At 40.9% G+C, this 16,289-nt stretch overlaps 1 protein-coding gene across 5 annotated transcripts in view; it reads left to right on the top strand.

Annotated features, from left to right (window-relative positions):
* Nucleotides 1-15,939, top strand: part of TXNDC8 (thioredoxin domain containing 8) — a 34,289-nt gene extending 18,350 nt beyond the window's left edge. The window contains exons 5-6 of one of the 5 annotated variants that reach the window (XM_053204824.1): nt 10,856-10,921; nt 11,849-15,939. In XM_053204824.1, the coding sequence (XP_053060799.1) occupies nt 10,856-10,921; nt 11,849-11,911 (129 nt within the window). In that variant the 3' untranslated portion in view covers nt 11,912-15,939. Of the gene's footprint in view, nt 1-1,338; nt 4,576-10,855; nt 10,922-11,848 lie in introns of those variants that run through there. The other 4 variants (XM_015068626.3, XM_053204825.1, XM_015068627.3 and 1 more) reach the window with 4 other exon arrangements.
* Nucleotides 15,940-16,289: the final 350 nt, after the last annotated feature.

The following is a 16,289-nucleotide window of genomic DNA, read 5'->3' on the forward strand; positions in this document are numbered from 1 at the left end:
AATGTCCCCATTCAGACCATCTGAGGTTTCCAAATCCGTAAGAAATATCCACTACTATCCCTGTAATATCCCTTTTGATGGGGCAGACCCATCAAAAAAGAATCTTACAGAAAAGGACACGATGAAATTCTCACACAAATGTATACGGATTGTTAGCAACACGTGGGAAAATGTTAAATCAAAAACAATCCCGAGTCCGTGTAGCTAGTGGTTGAGCGTGCAGGCTCTCGTTGCAGGTTTCTGTGGTTCAGATATCCATTCTATCACTATCTAGCGTTTTCCTTAAGAACCTCTTTGGATCTTAGGTTCCTTATCTGTAAAAACAAAGATCCTAAGTTTTTCCTCTCACGGGGTGTTGTGAAAAGAAATGAATTTACGTGACTCAAGTTCGTAGACCCATCCTGATGTGCGTCAGTGCTCGGCACGTTAGGGTAGTTGTTATCACAAAGATGTTAATGAAGTAAAATGTCTAAAATGCTTCGTGTGTGATTAAACTAGTAATCCCACGTATGGCTGGGAACACTGACAAGTGTACGTACCTTATGACAGGTGACTTTGCAACACGCTTAAGAGGAACAAACTGTATATTCCCGTTCACATAATCATCCCATTTGGGGGAACTTTTGCTACAGAAATACCAGCAGGAGAAATAAGCAGCTAAGTACATAGTAATGGTAGCATTACTTCTAATAAAATACGAAAGTAAACTACATGTCTTTTCTCGTGGAACTGCTCAGTGATTTGATTTGTGATACATCTACTTGAAATAGTATGCAATTTAAAGCGTTAGGAAGAACATATGTAAAGCAAAACCATTCATGCTTAAACCTTGTGAAGATTGTGGCTACTATATAAAGAATGAAAGTAGTTGATACGCTAAGTGTAGGATTTGATTCTCAGCCTCTATTTGTTGCGTATTTACCATAATAGAATTGGCACGATAGATTTAAATAATTTTTCAAAAAGAATTAACACTACCTACCACTCCTCTTGAGTGTTTACTTGAAAGTGAAGCTATTGAGCGCATGCACCTCAGCTCCCCTCCCCACCACCGCACATCAAATTGTTTTTGTGTCATTTTTTGTTATCCTCTCCTTCTCTTCCATCTCGGAAATGAGAAAGCATCCTCCTTTTGAAATGGATTTCATCCATTGTACCTTGATCGCATTCCCTCCCTTGTGCCCCAGGCCTCTATCCGTCAGTTTTCTCTTTTCAAACCTCGTGTTGGGACAGTCCCTTTTGCCACCGTCAGCCATTCTTCAGTCTCTATCAGCAGTTCTTTGATTTTCTTCCAGGGAACCATTCCCTTGCCCATCCTTGGTCCATGTGCTTCCTTAGGGCTCCATCTCCATGGCTAGACCTGTGAATGAACTTCGTCCCCATCAGGAATGGGCCCTTGACTCCAGTCAAGCCAATCTAAACCCAACCAGAGCTAATCCTAGGATGTGGCTTAAGCAGCTAGGTAAAAGCCTTCTCTTTCGATTTCATTGGATTTGTTTGAACTTGGGAAGATATGAAGCTGAAGGTACTACAGCTAGCTGTATGAAGCTGAAGGTTCTACAGAGAGAACCTGAAAATGAAGCCACCATACAATGAAAAGCAGAGTCAAACCAGGAAATACCAATGGCACTGATTGAACCCTGAATCTATCCATGCCTGAAGCCTGAACTACTCCCATAGATTCCATGAGTTACATAGACCTGGGGTTGTTTTTTCTGTTACTTGCAACCAAAAACTTCTAATGACAAAATTAATGTTCTTTCAGACTTCTCTCCTTCGTTTCATGATCTAATTCTTGAAGAAGTAGAATATACTTCCTGCTTTCAATTCGAAGTTTCCACTTATTCCTTCATCTGCTCTTTTAAATGTCTCCAAGGCTCTTTCAGCACCTAATTCAAATAGCCATTTCTCAATCCTTGTATTCCTTGGTTATACAAAAGCACCATAACTAATCAGCTTCTAATTCTGGAAATTTCCTTGTCTTTTGGCTTCCATCCCTGATCTTTCCCCAAGCTCTCCTTTGGCTCCTTTGGCTCCTGCTGTCCCAAAATATAAGTGTTTCCTAAGGTTCTTTTTCCCATTCTACCTCTTCTCCTTTAGTAATTTCATCCTTACCTATAGTTCCAGCTGTAATGACCTTTGACATGAACAAGTACAATAGCCCCTCTCACCTCCAAGTTCACACCATAGCTCTGTTCTCTTTTCCAAATAGAGCTTGGCATAGTTCCATGTATGTCATTCCCTTATTTAAATTTGGATACCCCTTCCCCTCTGTTGTCTGCAGAATCAAGACTAAACCCTCCTAATCAAGTCTTCCATTTAAATTTCTCCATAATTTTGGCCCAGTCTACCTTTCCAAGCCCATTTATGTTTGACCCAGACCTTAATGTCATGTATTTGTGTCCTACTATCTCCAGTACCTAGAGGAGTTCATGTCAGTGTCTAGAAGAATCCACCCTAGGTGGAAAATATTCATGTTGTGTTTGATTCATGAGTGAGTAAGCAAGTGAATGAATAAATGAAGGCTGATGTCTTTGTCCTACATCCCTGTCTGCTCTGCCTCCCCTTCTGACTCTGTCCTCATGTCAGTCTGACTCAGGGAGGGTTTCTCTCCAGCTCAGAACAGCTGTCTGGTTTCATCTCTCCTGCTGATGATAGCGCTTAAGATCTGCTGCCATTCAACAGTTTGTTCTATGTTTTATGAAATAAAACTTTGGGGTCTCAATTGACTTTGTGTCTAGGCTCTTGAGCAAATCCATAGCTATGCTTTTGAGAAAAGGCTTGGCCTTGCTTAGTCTCAGTTCTGTATGTAGGTGGAAGAACTCACAGTTGGGGGTAGGGTGACCTCTTATATTCAATTATTTCTTAACTGGTTTCTACAGGGTACAGATCCCTTTTGAATTGATGGAACAAAATGCCTGTATTTTAGGCATCGTGAAGGATCTCGATTTTAAATTTTATGCCACTTAGTTGATGGAGAATAAAGTTAATTGAATCAATGACACAATGCATTAAGCTGATCCACCTCCCTATTTTCTAACTCCAAAGTCAGGTAGCCAGCCTCTGATTATAAAATGAATACCCCTGTCCCAAAATATTTTCTTGAGAATTGAGTGTCTCATTGAATATTACTGACTTAGCATACTGGTTATGAGGTTATTTAAAAAAACAAAAACAAAACCTTGAGATAATTTATGGCATAATATACAAGTAAGTCTACTTCTGAGCTTTGCATGTATCTCCAGAAAGATTCATACTTGAATCAATTTAAAAATCATTTGTAAACCTGCAGAAAATATTTACAACGCTGGCTTCCATTTAACAAAGAATATCAATCTTCTGTGGAAAAGACAACAGCAAAAAAATGGGGGCAGGAGATCCTAAAGAGACAGTATTGCATATCTTTTTACCTCTTTCACTCAGTCCCCAGCATTTGGCATCTGAGCATCCATCTAGGGCTTCTGCAGGGTCCCCACTTCTACTATTGCATCCAGAGCTGCAGTCAAAACCTGAGACCTCTGAAATCACCCCCAGGTTCTACCTTGCAATGGTCTGCACAGGAAAAATCAATGGAACCAGAGAAAATTGGGCATGGCCATGCGATAGGACCCATCTATATGAATTTCCCTCCTCAGTAGAATTGACTAGGAATGACATTCATTGTTCTCCTGGGGGTAGAAAAAAAAGCTAAATTCACTTCTTTGAGACCACTTCCTTCCATCTCTCTTTCATCTGGGACAGCACACCTGCAAATTAACTTATGGAAGCAGTTAAGTACTATTTATCTAGTATTAAAAAAACAACAACAACTTTGAGTCCAGTTTCTATTAAGGGATGTTATAAGAAATGTACTCACATTTCTGGTAAAACACCTGGCAAAGAACCACTGTCCATTCTGCCTTTTAAAATGTACATTGTGTAAAAAGCCTTGTGATTATTCCTCATAGACAGAGTTTGGAGAATATTTGCCTCCCTTGATCTACTCCCTTGCATTAGATCAGAAGGCTTAGGGAATCCCTTGGGTTTCTCTTTTTCTATTGCTGCCAATAATCTCAGGATTACTTCCTTGACTCAAATACAATAGCCTCCCTTATCTGTAGTTGCCTGGAATTCCCTAATTGCCATCTCCATACTGAATCGTGCTTTAATGGTTTTGTTATTTTATCTTGCCCTTGATTCTACCTCATTTCAAATATTTCCAAAATACATAGACTATAAACAAATAAAACTTTAAAAAACTAAAACAGATAAAGCTATATAACTATGACCCAGGGTTGCAGTCAGTGGGCATTCTGTGATGCTGGAAGTTTTTATGCAGATGTGGATGGTCATCTAGCAGGGTTGTACCATAAACAGCAGCTGTAAATTATTTTACAGTGTTAGGGTAAAGGACAGCAAAAGCAAATTCCAGGTAATAAATAAAGTGGGATTGTTCCTTCCTGCTGTAATCCTTAGTGTTTTCACCTGGGACATCACATCCTGTTCCAGTAAGATTAACTGTGGTTAAGAAAAAAAGAATCTGTGGTGGCTCTCAGATGGGACATCCAAAACTTTGGCCGATTTTTTTAACCAGAATATTACACTGTATTCTGTTCTAAGTAAAAAAAAAAAACAAAAAAAAAACAAAAAAAAAACCACATATACACATAAGCTGCAATGTGAATATGATATTAGTTCAGAGGCTTCATTGAGCCTCTGAAGCCCATCAGTAGATTCCCCAGGTTTATAACATTGCTTCCAGACCAAAGTTGACATATGTCAATGGAACAGCAGAAAAGAAGAGTAACAAAGATTTAGCAACTCTTGGCCAACAGCTTAAATTTATCCAACATCGAAATTGGTTCCATCTTTCATTCTTTGATTTGAGAGTAAATGGCTTCTCAAAACACTTTAATCCAAGAGCAATGGGATACGGATGCATGGATGCTAATAAGTGAGTTATTTGCAAATGAATAATTCAGCTCATAGGCTCATATCTAGTGGGAGGAACTCCTGCTCCTTTGCTTGTGAACAGCAGGGCTCCTGCTGAGGTTATAGAAGTCATTTCCAACAGACACCCTCCTTGAGGTAGGTACAGACATGAAAAGAATCTCCAATGGGCAGCACCGTGGTATGCTTGAAGGAGGACAGGATTGGAATCTTCAAGGGCCAGGCAAGGACAATACATGAGAAAATAGGAAGTGAGGAGGATGGTGGTCCTTGGAGAATCACCCTCCCAAATGCTCACAGTTCAAATTCATAAAAAACAATACTTGAGCCACGCCCAAAAGAGTGTCTGTGACTAGTTTTTGTCATCTCTGGAATCAGACAGCTGTGGGTTGAATCCCAGGTCTGCTTCTTATTCATGGATGACCTTGGTTATGTGCCTTCACCACCTTTTGCTCAGTCTCCTTCTCTGTGAAATAGGGACTATATCATGTGTCTTTGAACTGTCGTCATGAAAATTTGTGATGATATATAAAGCACTTTAGCACTGGACTTGGTATATGCTATAAAATACGGCTATTGCTAGAGCCCCATAATCTGTGCACCAATCTTCCTGAAAATTTACGACGAAATAGAAATTTGGAAACACTGGTTAGGAGAGACCTCTAAAACTCTTTGAATAACTACAGTGACCAGGTAAGCTAAGTCATCTTAACATTGGAGAGTTACCTACCCAGGGATATTCAACCTGTTAAGGACTGTGTTAGGTAGACACAGAGGGGTTCCACCTCAGGGGAAATTTAAAAAAAAAAAAACAAAAACAAAACTCTCACATGGTGTTCAGGGCTCTGAAGGGTACAGATCCAAAAAAGAAGTTACTCAGCCCCATAAAGCAGCTGATACATAGGCACAGATTAATAGACTGGAAGGGGCAAGAACTAAATGAGATGGAGGGGGAGAGAGAGAGAGATGGGCAGCAAGCATTTATCACCATTTAACACTAATGCTAAGGATAGTGCTCTGGTGTTAGCAACTGAAAGACAGTAATTACTTATATACCTCTTTTCTCCAGGGCAGGGATTAGGGCGAGGCAAGTGAGGCAGGAAATTGCAAGTATAGGGTGGAATCCTGTCTTTATTTGAATTTTTGATATTTTGTTCATTATGGATTTTTAAAATATTTATTAAAATATTAATTATCTTGGGCACCTGGGTGGCTCAGTCGGTTAAGCGTCTGACTTCAGCTCAGGTCATGATCTCACAGTCTGTGAGTTAGAGCCCCGCGTCGGGCTCTGTGCTGACAGCTCAGAGCCTGGAGCCTGATTCAGATTCTGTGTCTCCCTCTCTCTCTGTCCCTCCCCTGCTCATGCTCTGTCTCTCTCTGTCTCAAAAATAAATAAAAAAAAACATTAAAATATTAATTATCTTGATTACTGAGTTCTGAGAGCCCCTTAAATTTTACAACATTGTCCTAGCCCTGTCCTGTAAATTTTAAATCCTAGAAATACAGGAATATTTCATTCAGTGATTGGCCACAAGGACTCGCAAGACCCAGTAATAGGTTCTACTTATAGCTGAGATTTATTACAACAAAAAATACAAAGCGGAAGCATTGATAGAGTCCAAAAGGGTCCAGCACAGGCTTCTGATGTTCTTCCTTGGCTAGGAACACATAGGTGTGTTCTGTCTCTGTCTCTGTCTCTCTTTCTAGCAATGAACTTTAAGGACACATGTGGTTTGTCTCTGCCTAGGTATGCTCTTTTGAGTCTCAGGATCTGAGGATTTTATGTGGGGACTGGTCACACAGACATTTCTTGCTAGGCAGTCATTGCTACACAACCAGCTATGACAATGGAGACTAGGACCCCAATAGTAAAACCAGGTGCACATCATCAATATTGATGTTTATGCAAAGCAAGCCAGTGGGCTTGGTCCATCACTCCAGGTATATATAACAAAATCATCAATCACTAATACAAATAACAGTTTGGTGGGGGAAGGGACACATTCCCTGAGGGGTTGGTGAAGAATCAATCATGGTTGCCTTGGAGACAAGCAAGAAATAAGGAACCAGATCTGTTGTGTTAACACTTCTCACACAGTCACGTGGAAAATGAAGATATCACCTTTATCGTAAGTAGCAGTGGCGCTAAATTGTGCTAAATACACAACATGGTGTGGACTCATTTATATCAACAGACTTCCTACTATTTCCTTGAAGCCTAGATTTTGAGACGACTGCCTAGGGGAGAATCTTCGGCTGCAGAGGAGAAACTCACCCACTTAGGTGAAGGAGATATTGCTGCTTTTCACAACTCTCAAGCTGCAAAAGTGAGGACACAGGGTGGTAGCCTTCCAGACCTACTTTAGGCCTGCTTCAGATGTGCTTTCCAGAAAAAGAAGGACAGTGCAAGGAAAACAGACCTGTCCCTTGGGCAGAACACCCCCAAAAAGGGAGGGGATAATCATGAACTCATTCCTTTGTCTAGGCTCAACTGATAAGCTCACCTCAACTTGGGGAAAAGTCAGTGAAGGAATTTCCCAATATTGGACAGTTGAGTAGATTTTCCAATGGAGACATGCCAAGTATAGGTCATTAGGTCATTGAAGGCAATGGCTCCAAAACCATTATTATCCTCATGAACAAATTTTCATTCTATACTTTGAGTAACAGGCCGAATGACATCTCCTCTGGCCAAACCAAAATCACTTTTCCTTATTCTCAGTGTGGCTTTACGATAAATTCCCACAACATTAGAGTCATGCTCCTTCCCCCCTTCAACAGAAAACCACATTGTACTCAGTAATGAACTCTCAAACAGCTTCATGTGTCCGTCCAACACCTTCAATTGATGGCAAACTATGGCCCCAGGGTCAAGTCTGAGCCTCCACGAGTTTTCGTAGATAAAGTATTACTGGTACACAGACATGTCCATTTGTTTAAATACTGTCTTTAGCTACTATCACACTATGATAGCAGATCTGAGTAGTTTCAACACACACCATCTGGCCTGCCAAGCCTAAAATAGGTATTATTGGGCCCTTTACAAAAACATTTGTCAACCCCCTAACACAGAAGAAGAAAAGCACTTTAGTCATTATTTATGCCACTAGTGCTTTAAGAAACAGATATGTAGCCAGAGTTTCTAAATCAGCTATAAGAAAATGAAAGTAAGTTCGTACTTTACCAAAATCTCACTAGTGGAACAAGTTGAGAAGAAGGCGAGTGTACATTTGAAAAAATTAGATAATAGATTACTTTCATACGCTGTTTTCTTGAATCCAAATGCATATAAATTCAAGCTGTTCAAAACAGTCTATTTCCAAGAGGCCCTGCCTTCTGAGTTTGATTTTGCCACACTCCAAAAACCACAGTTGAGCTACTTGCATTTGCAAGGCATGCCCCGCAACCTGTTGTGAAAGTCCCGGGGAGGGGGAAGTGTGCAAACACCTGCATTGTGACGCAGATGGTTCTGGGGGAAGGAATGGGTCTGGTTGATTCGGGAGAGCCAGAGAGCTGAGACCAAGATGGGATCAAAAAGTAATTAAGACTGTCTAGCTCTCAATAGGTGGAGGCACTCACTGTTAAACGTTCTCTTGTTAGATACATTCTTCCTATCTCATTAATAAGATATAATGCCTTAGCAAACCCTTTGTTAAGAAAAGGAACATCACACAGCTTATAAAATTGGATTGTACAAACATCTCTAGAGCCATCTGCCAAAAAGTGTCTTGTGTAGGTTGGTTGTTTGGGCTTTTTTGTTTGTGTTGTTATTGTTGCTGTTGCTTTGAGGGTTTTGTTGTTGTTTTTAACTCAGTAAAGATGTCTGGAAAATTGCTGAGCTTTCATTCAGCTGCTCCAAAGCTAACTTCAGTATTCTTAATTGCCTATCAACTGGCCAGAGTGTTTTATTGTAATTAGTCTATGTATGCATCATTAGACTCCTTAATGGATACTCTCAGAAGTCCATTTGTTAGGAAGGGATCCCTGTCTCTGGACCCTTTGTATTTTCTCACTAACAGTAATATACTTTTTGTAGGTGATTGAATGTCTTTGGCATTAAAAAAGAACACAACAAAAAACCCTGCCTCTGTTTAGACCTGGGCGATGGGTAAATGCGGGGATGGGGAATCACTTTATTGTTCTCTTTTTGTGTGTGTTTGAAAATGAGGGGTGCCTGGCTGGCTCAGTTGGTGGAACTGCGACTTTTGACCTTGGGGTTATGAGCTCTAGCCCCACATTGGGTGTGATGATTACTTAAAAATAAAATCTTTATTTAAAAATTTCAAAATGAAAGATGTTTTTAAGGGACTAGTGGACATAGGTGGTTGTGTAATGCAGGGATAGCCACCCCATATCCCTTTGGGCTCTGCCACCCGGAGCTCATCATTTCCATTAGTGGTCATTACAGATGGCAACGGTGCATGTAAACTGAAGACATTGAGAAGAGAGAATGAAACGTTGCTTCCTAATGCTTCAGGCCTTTGAGAGACACAACCAAACATTCAGTTGAAAATGAGAAAACATTCTGGGCAAAAATTGTATGCTAGTGTCCTTGCATATAGAGCTTTTCAAAAGAAAGCTATTATATAATAAGGTCTATCACTAAGCCACTCCTCGTTCATTAACTACATTTATGAAGCTCCTATATGCAAAGCCCCATGCTAGACAGACACATAGTATTTGCCTTTGGCAAACTGGACAAAGAATAAAACAGATAACACCTAGTCTCTGAAATTTAACACTCCCTAGAGTCTTGGGTCTGTCCTTCAGTGACCACAAATCAGCTTAGTTCAACTGTCTTCAGGCCTAAAACCATTAACAGAAGACCTACTCTGTATAAGGTTCCTAGCTAAATACTAAAAATATAGAGGAAAAAAATAAGGCAGAGGCCCCATCCTTGGTCAATGGCAGCAGACATAACATCAACTCCTGAGCAGTGGAATTCATAGGTTCTGTGAGATCACAAAGACTTCCGGAGTTAAATCTTGAAGAATGGTTAAGACTAACGGGTGAGAAATGGGAAGAAGCAAGAATTACAGAATAACGTGGGAATATGTCAGGATTTTTTTGATACTAATACAATAGTATAAAATTATCACTAGAATATGAGCTCCAGGGGGTGATTTTTGTCTGGTATGGTCACAATGTTTGGCTCATAGTAGATGCTTATTATATTTGTTAAATGAAATAAATAAATGAATCCAACTGTGAAGTGTTGCTAAAGGTCAGAGCTTAAGGTGGAGAATAACAGTGAGGTAGACAAGACAAAATCAAGGAACCCCTGTAAGGACCTTGGATTTTATGGTGGTGGAGAAACACTGAAGAATTTTACAAAGAAGGAGAGCATGACTGGTTTGTGTTTTCAGGCTTCAAGGGAGAGGAGGGAACTAAGGGGCACAAGACTGGAGGCAGACAAGTTATAAGCTCTTATTAAAGTCCAAGGGAAAGTTGATGAAGTAAAATCCATGAAATTCGGTGGCAAATTTAATATCCCCTAAAGCCACCAGAATGGCTAACATGGAAAGGAACTGGCAATAAACACCAAGTGTGGTCAAGCATATGGAACACCCAGAACATTCATCCTCTGCTGGTGGAATATAAATTGATAAAATTTATATTTTATTGGAAATAAATATATTGGAAAACTGTTGGCCAAGTCTGGTCATTGAAGTGGCCAAGCTCTGCCTGTGTTCTTGCCAGGAGTTGTTGTGTTGATACCTGCTCTGGTCTCAGAGGATTTTGAAACTCCCTTCATGTCTATAGCCACCATCCAGCTGCTGTCTGACTCTTAGAAAAGAGACACTTTTGCAGCTCCTTTCTGACGCCTTCCTCCCCTGGCAGCCAATGCCAAGAGAACTATTTATAGAGGAAATGGGTACAAACCAGGCAACCCAGATAAATCATGAAATTCTGCACCCACACTTAGGTGACTCTATTCTCAAGACTCAAAAGAGCAATTTGCTGTTATGGAAATGGATTCATGAGCGAGCCGGTAAGTGAAATGGGATCAAGATGGAGTCACAAGTCTGGGGTTTACTTTCAAGAAATAGAATGAACCATGATACCCCCAGGCAGCACCCAGATAGAGTGATGCTGCCTGGAGAAGCAGAATCATTAGAAGCAGATATAGTTTCTTTGCAATACACTGAGCATTGAAATTGTTCTAGAATTTTCCAACCCCTGCCCCAAGGGCCTAACACCATTTCTGGCTGCTGAAACCTCCCTTACTGGAAACTCAAATCTTCAGCCAATCCCAGCCTCAGTTTACCCACACTCTGCCTTCTCTACAACCACTTCATGTAATTGGTACTAAAGTGATAATGCATGGTAAGGGTCTTAAACTTCCATATTTCACCAAATATAAGATGCCCATTGACAGATGCCCCATTAGATACTACTAAAAAGTGTTCCAAACAAAATATACCATCCACTATGAAATACACCCTGAGTCAGAGATGTGACAATTTGAAAAGAAAATGTGCTTCTTAGTGCCAATTAATTATAATACTATTACCTGTGGCAAAGTTCAGGGAATGGGAAATCACATGTCATTTGATTTCAGAAAATCATGTTTATGAATTAACAAGTTCTCAAGACCAATGCAAAAAGGCTCTGAGAGGTTTCAATGATTGAGTTTTCTCATTTCTAACATATTCTATGTTTGAGATATCAGTTTAGAAGAATATTAGGGAGAATTATATAAACCTGGCAAAATATTAGCATAAACAATTTTGAAAAGGTGCCAAATAATTGAAACATCATGAATGTAATGTGTTTGTTGTGTGTTTATATTTTAAGTATTTTTCAGACAATGGAAATGAGGATAACTTAACAAACAAAAACAAAAACCCCTCCAAGCTTTAACATCTTTGTGATATTTGAACCAATAAATATCTCACCTTTGTGTATTTGTGAACAGATTTTTGAATTTTGTGGAGCTGATGCTCAAAAATTGGAAGCGAAGATTCAAGAATTAATGTAAGCCGATCTCCAAGACGAAATACATTTGCAACATTTTAAAAGGCCACAGCAAATGCGTTTGTGTTTTTTATTTGCAGCGAATATTGGAATGTTCGATCGGTCCCCCTTCTAATGTTTTACAGGTTGAACTCCACTTTCCTGCAATCTCATTCCACAATTGCTTGAAGCTCTTGCAGTATCAGAGAATGTATCACTCCCATTCTCTAACTTAGCTTTCCACTTACTTGAGCACATTTCTTAGGTGATGTTTTTATGACCTTCACAACAGAGGCCCTGCACAGCTAAGTCATACCATGCCATTAAGTAGGTTTTCCAGAGATCTCTGAAGATGGAACTCTTCACAGTGGTCAAGAAACAAATAAATACCGTATTGCCCTGGTGTACTCCAAATAGGTAGAAGCCATTCTTTTTCTTTTTCTTTTAATGTAATGTTTATTTATTTTAGAGAGAGCATGAGCGGGGGAGGGGCAGAGAGAGGGAAACACAGAATCTGAGGCAGGCTCCAGGCTCTGAGCTGTCAGCACAGAGCCCGTCGCAGGGCCCAAACTCACAGCTGTGAGATCATGGCCTGAGCCGAAGTTGGACGCTCAACCAACTGAGCCACCCAGGAGCCCTAAGTAGAGGCCAATTCTAATTGAGCCATCATTTGTGGTACAAAATTCTTCTCTGATGCATCCATTTAAATTAGAACGGTGTCATTTTTCTCTTCCCCACTGCCTTTCTAAAATTCTTCTATAAATTAAAAAAAAATCCACATATACATACACAAAAGCCAGAAAGTCTTTTTACTACCTGCGATGTTTTGTTGTTAACTGAGATAGCTCTGATGTTTAGGACCCAGAGAAGACAGTTCTTCTCACACTGACTACTTGGGGTTGCCATCAGGTGAACGCTGGGGATCTGAAGTCGTAAAGTCGAGCCAGCTTTCCCTAGCTGTTAACGACTGAGATTTTGACAAAATCCTAGAATTCTTTGGAACGTAGAGTAGAGGACACCAAGAGCTGCTAGCTTAAGAGAAAAGGGACACCTTTTAATCATTCAGTAAATATTTATTGAGCACCTACTCTGTCCCCAGCACTGCTATGGGTATCTAGAATAACACTTGATTCATAGAATCCAAAGATAGAAATATAGCCAGCTTCGCATGCAGTCAGCAACATGAACGGGATAGAGATGGGGAGCCCAGGGTATTTCTGTGTACTTCTGTCCTCTGCTTTTCAGTTTTTGTCTGAATCATCTGTCCATTGCTGTAGCTAGTTCTTCTTCATTGTTCAGTCTTCATTCTGAAATGTAGCTTCCCAGTAGAATGGTGACTGAGATCTTAAGATGAGAAGTGTCACTAAAATTGCAGGCCTCAAAGTCAAACAGACTCAGACCTCACAATTACAAGAGCATTTTGGTTCCAAAAAAGTTTTTGCCCCCCCCCTTTTTTTTTTTTTCATAAAAATACCAAGTATTGTTAGTGATACTTTGCTTCTTTCTAGCCCAAACCCCCACTGCCGGGGGGTGAGGACAGACGGAACCTTCATGGGGTGAGGCAGCCGTGCACTCTGTTCATGGGGTTCAGCTGTTTGTCTCCCTGGAGCCCAAATCAAGCCTGGCTTTTCTCTTTTCCACAAGCCTGCTCTCACCACAGGAACAAGGATGGAAGGTTCTAGGGCCCCTAATCTTTAAATCTTTGGGACCAGATGTGCTAAGTGCATCAGGCAGGACAGAAGAAGAGGGGCACCTCCCTGCACCAAAGCAAGACCCCAGGGGTCCTGAAGCTGTCACTCATGCCCTGTCCCCAGACATGCCATTCTACCGTGCCCAGGTGAACTCTGGGTAGGGCTCCGACGGAGGCTAGGCCAGATGAGGTGTGAGGACTGTAGCCTGGAGTTAGCCGGCTCTAGAGGGCCAGGCTGCTGGAAGGGCAAAGAATATGGGCTAGGAAGCTGTTGGCCAGGCTGAGGCCCCTGGGGCCAGACCAGCACTGGCACTAGTATGAGTGAGTGAATACGCCTATCAACTTGACTAAGGCCTTCACCCATCCCCAGAGCACAGGCCACTGTGGGGGAAGATGGCTGGGAAATCATGATACAGCTGGTGACAATGGAAAGGTCCAGTTCTCTGTGTGAATGTGTCGTAGGTACAAGTTCTGTGAATGAAAGTCAAGGACACTTGTACACCAAAGTCAACTCATACTAGTCGCTGGCCTCTGGAAAGAGCAGCCTGAAAAACGTCTCTAGAGTGGAGGACAGGGTAGAGGATGAGTCCCATGCCCAGAGATGGATGGAATCATTCTGGCAGCCTTGGGTGTGTCACATTTTGTAGCGTCTCTGTACATGTTGGAGCGGGCAGAGGTTTCATTTTTTTCATTGTTATTTCAGGCCCGCCGTATCATTTTAACAATAAAACAGGACACGTCAGAGTTCAAGAGAATTCCCTGGAGACCAGTCTTCTCCATCCCATTTCAGCAGGCAAGGTTCCTGTGTGACTTCTCTTGCCTAGAAATGGAAAGAGTCCATGCTTTTATAATATCCTTTCTATTTTGATAGGAAAAGAGAATGGGAAGTCACTTAATTTTTGCCTTGTGGTCTATTTCTGAGGTGCACATTTTTACCAATGCAGTATTTGTTTATCAAGCACTAACATGATTTTCTAGCTGAGGCATGATCCAATAATGGTTCATAAAATGCAATTTAGTGGGTCAGCATTCTCTTAAAACAAAGCAAGAAATGTCAGAGTATATTTACTATAGCAATGGTAACTATCATTTCATGGAACTTGTTCAGTTATATGTATATTTATACTAGGGTCACCATGTAAAATATGTTTCTCAAAGTAGGTTCTGGTGGGTCACAACTGAAAGCCATTGCCTGAGGGTTTCATCTTTGTCAGGGGTGACATGGTACTCAGGTTTGCAAAGTGAGGTTCTGGGACCAGGAGCATCCCCTGGGAACTTGTTAGACATGCACATTCTCCCACGTAATCCACATCCTGAATCAGAAGCTGGGTGGGGTTGGGGAATCATGAGAGGAATCCGGATTATTCTGATCTACACTGACGTTGAGCACCACTGTTAATGTACATCAAGGGACCAATTGCAATCATTATTGAGGCAATAGAACCAAAGAGGAAATGGGGAAAACAAATTGCAACTCTTGATAAACGATGAGGCTCAAGAAGTCCACACACTATTTCATTTGATCTTCAAGGTAGTACTGTTCTCAGTTTACAAATGCAGGGAGATGAAGTTCTTTGCCTAAGGTCACACTGCTAGTAACTGATTGCATCCAAATGTGAACCCAGGTGTGCTAGAGAAAATTAAAGGAAAGATGAACTAATAAAAGATTCTCTCAAGGCAAATAAAATCCACTGCCTTGGTCAGTCCTTTTATTGATGTCATACAAGCCCCTGCACCCTGATCCAGAAAATGGATTTCAAAGAAATTTCCGTCAACGAATAGTCCTCTCTCCCAGAATGTTGCTGAAAATGACCAGTTTTAGACGTATCATGGGTACTCGCTGTTTTAAAAATCTTGAGCCCTTCTGTTCTCATCAAATTTTTATGGGCACATATTTGGGATTTTCATGTTGGTATCCTCTTAAAAGGAAGCATCCATCTGACTATATTTCTTGTCAGGGCTTTTAAGAAAAGGAATATGGGACCAGATGGGAATGAGAATGAGAAGTCGGAGAAGAGCAGCCGGGGAAAGAGTTTGAGCAATATACTGGACTCCTGCAAAGCCACTGCTCTCCCAGGCAATCCTTATTCCTTCTCCCAAAGAAGGTGGAGCTTTCCCCCAGAAAGCCCCATAAGGCTGAAAAGATTCAGCGGGAGTGTGCCACCAGGTAAGAGGACAGCCTCAGCTGGGATACCTTAGCCCTGAATTTTCTAAGCTTTGGTCATCCACATGCCACTGTTATTATCAACCTATTTACTTCTTGTATAGGAATAAATTCATTTTGCAACAAAACTTTTTGTCATCAGAACTTAAATGGAAGATGAATATTGTTCTCAGAAGTGGAAGAAAGCCTTCGTAGACAAATACATTGAAAAGAACTGATTTTTGTGGTTTGTCAAAGATTCAAAGCCTGAATGATCTCTTCCCCACCCTCCCTTTCTCTCCTTCTCCCTCTTCTGTCTCCTCACCCTCTCTTCCAACACAAAGAACAGCTATTAGGTGTTAATAGCTGTTAGGTGTTAATGGAACAGAATCGGGGCCCCTGGCTTGGCTCAGTTAGAACAGCATGCGATTCTGAGCATCATGAGTTTGAGCCATGTTGGGGATAGAGGGTACCTAAAAAAAAAAAAAAGGGATAGAATAACACCAAATCAAGACTTTCATCTTGAGTAATAAGAAATAATTGAAAGCCAGTAACAAAAAGGAACCAAGA

This window comes from Acinonyx jubatus, chromosome D4 (assembly GCF_027475565.1).
Source record: "Acinonyx jubatus isolate Ajub_Pintada_27869175 chromosome D4, VMU_Ajub_asm_v1.0, whole genome shotgun sequence".
NCBI classification, from domain to species: Eukaryota; Metazoa; Chordata; class Mammalia; order Carnivora; family Felidae; genus Acinonyx; species Acinonyx jubatus.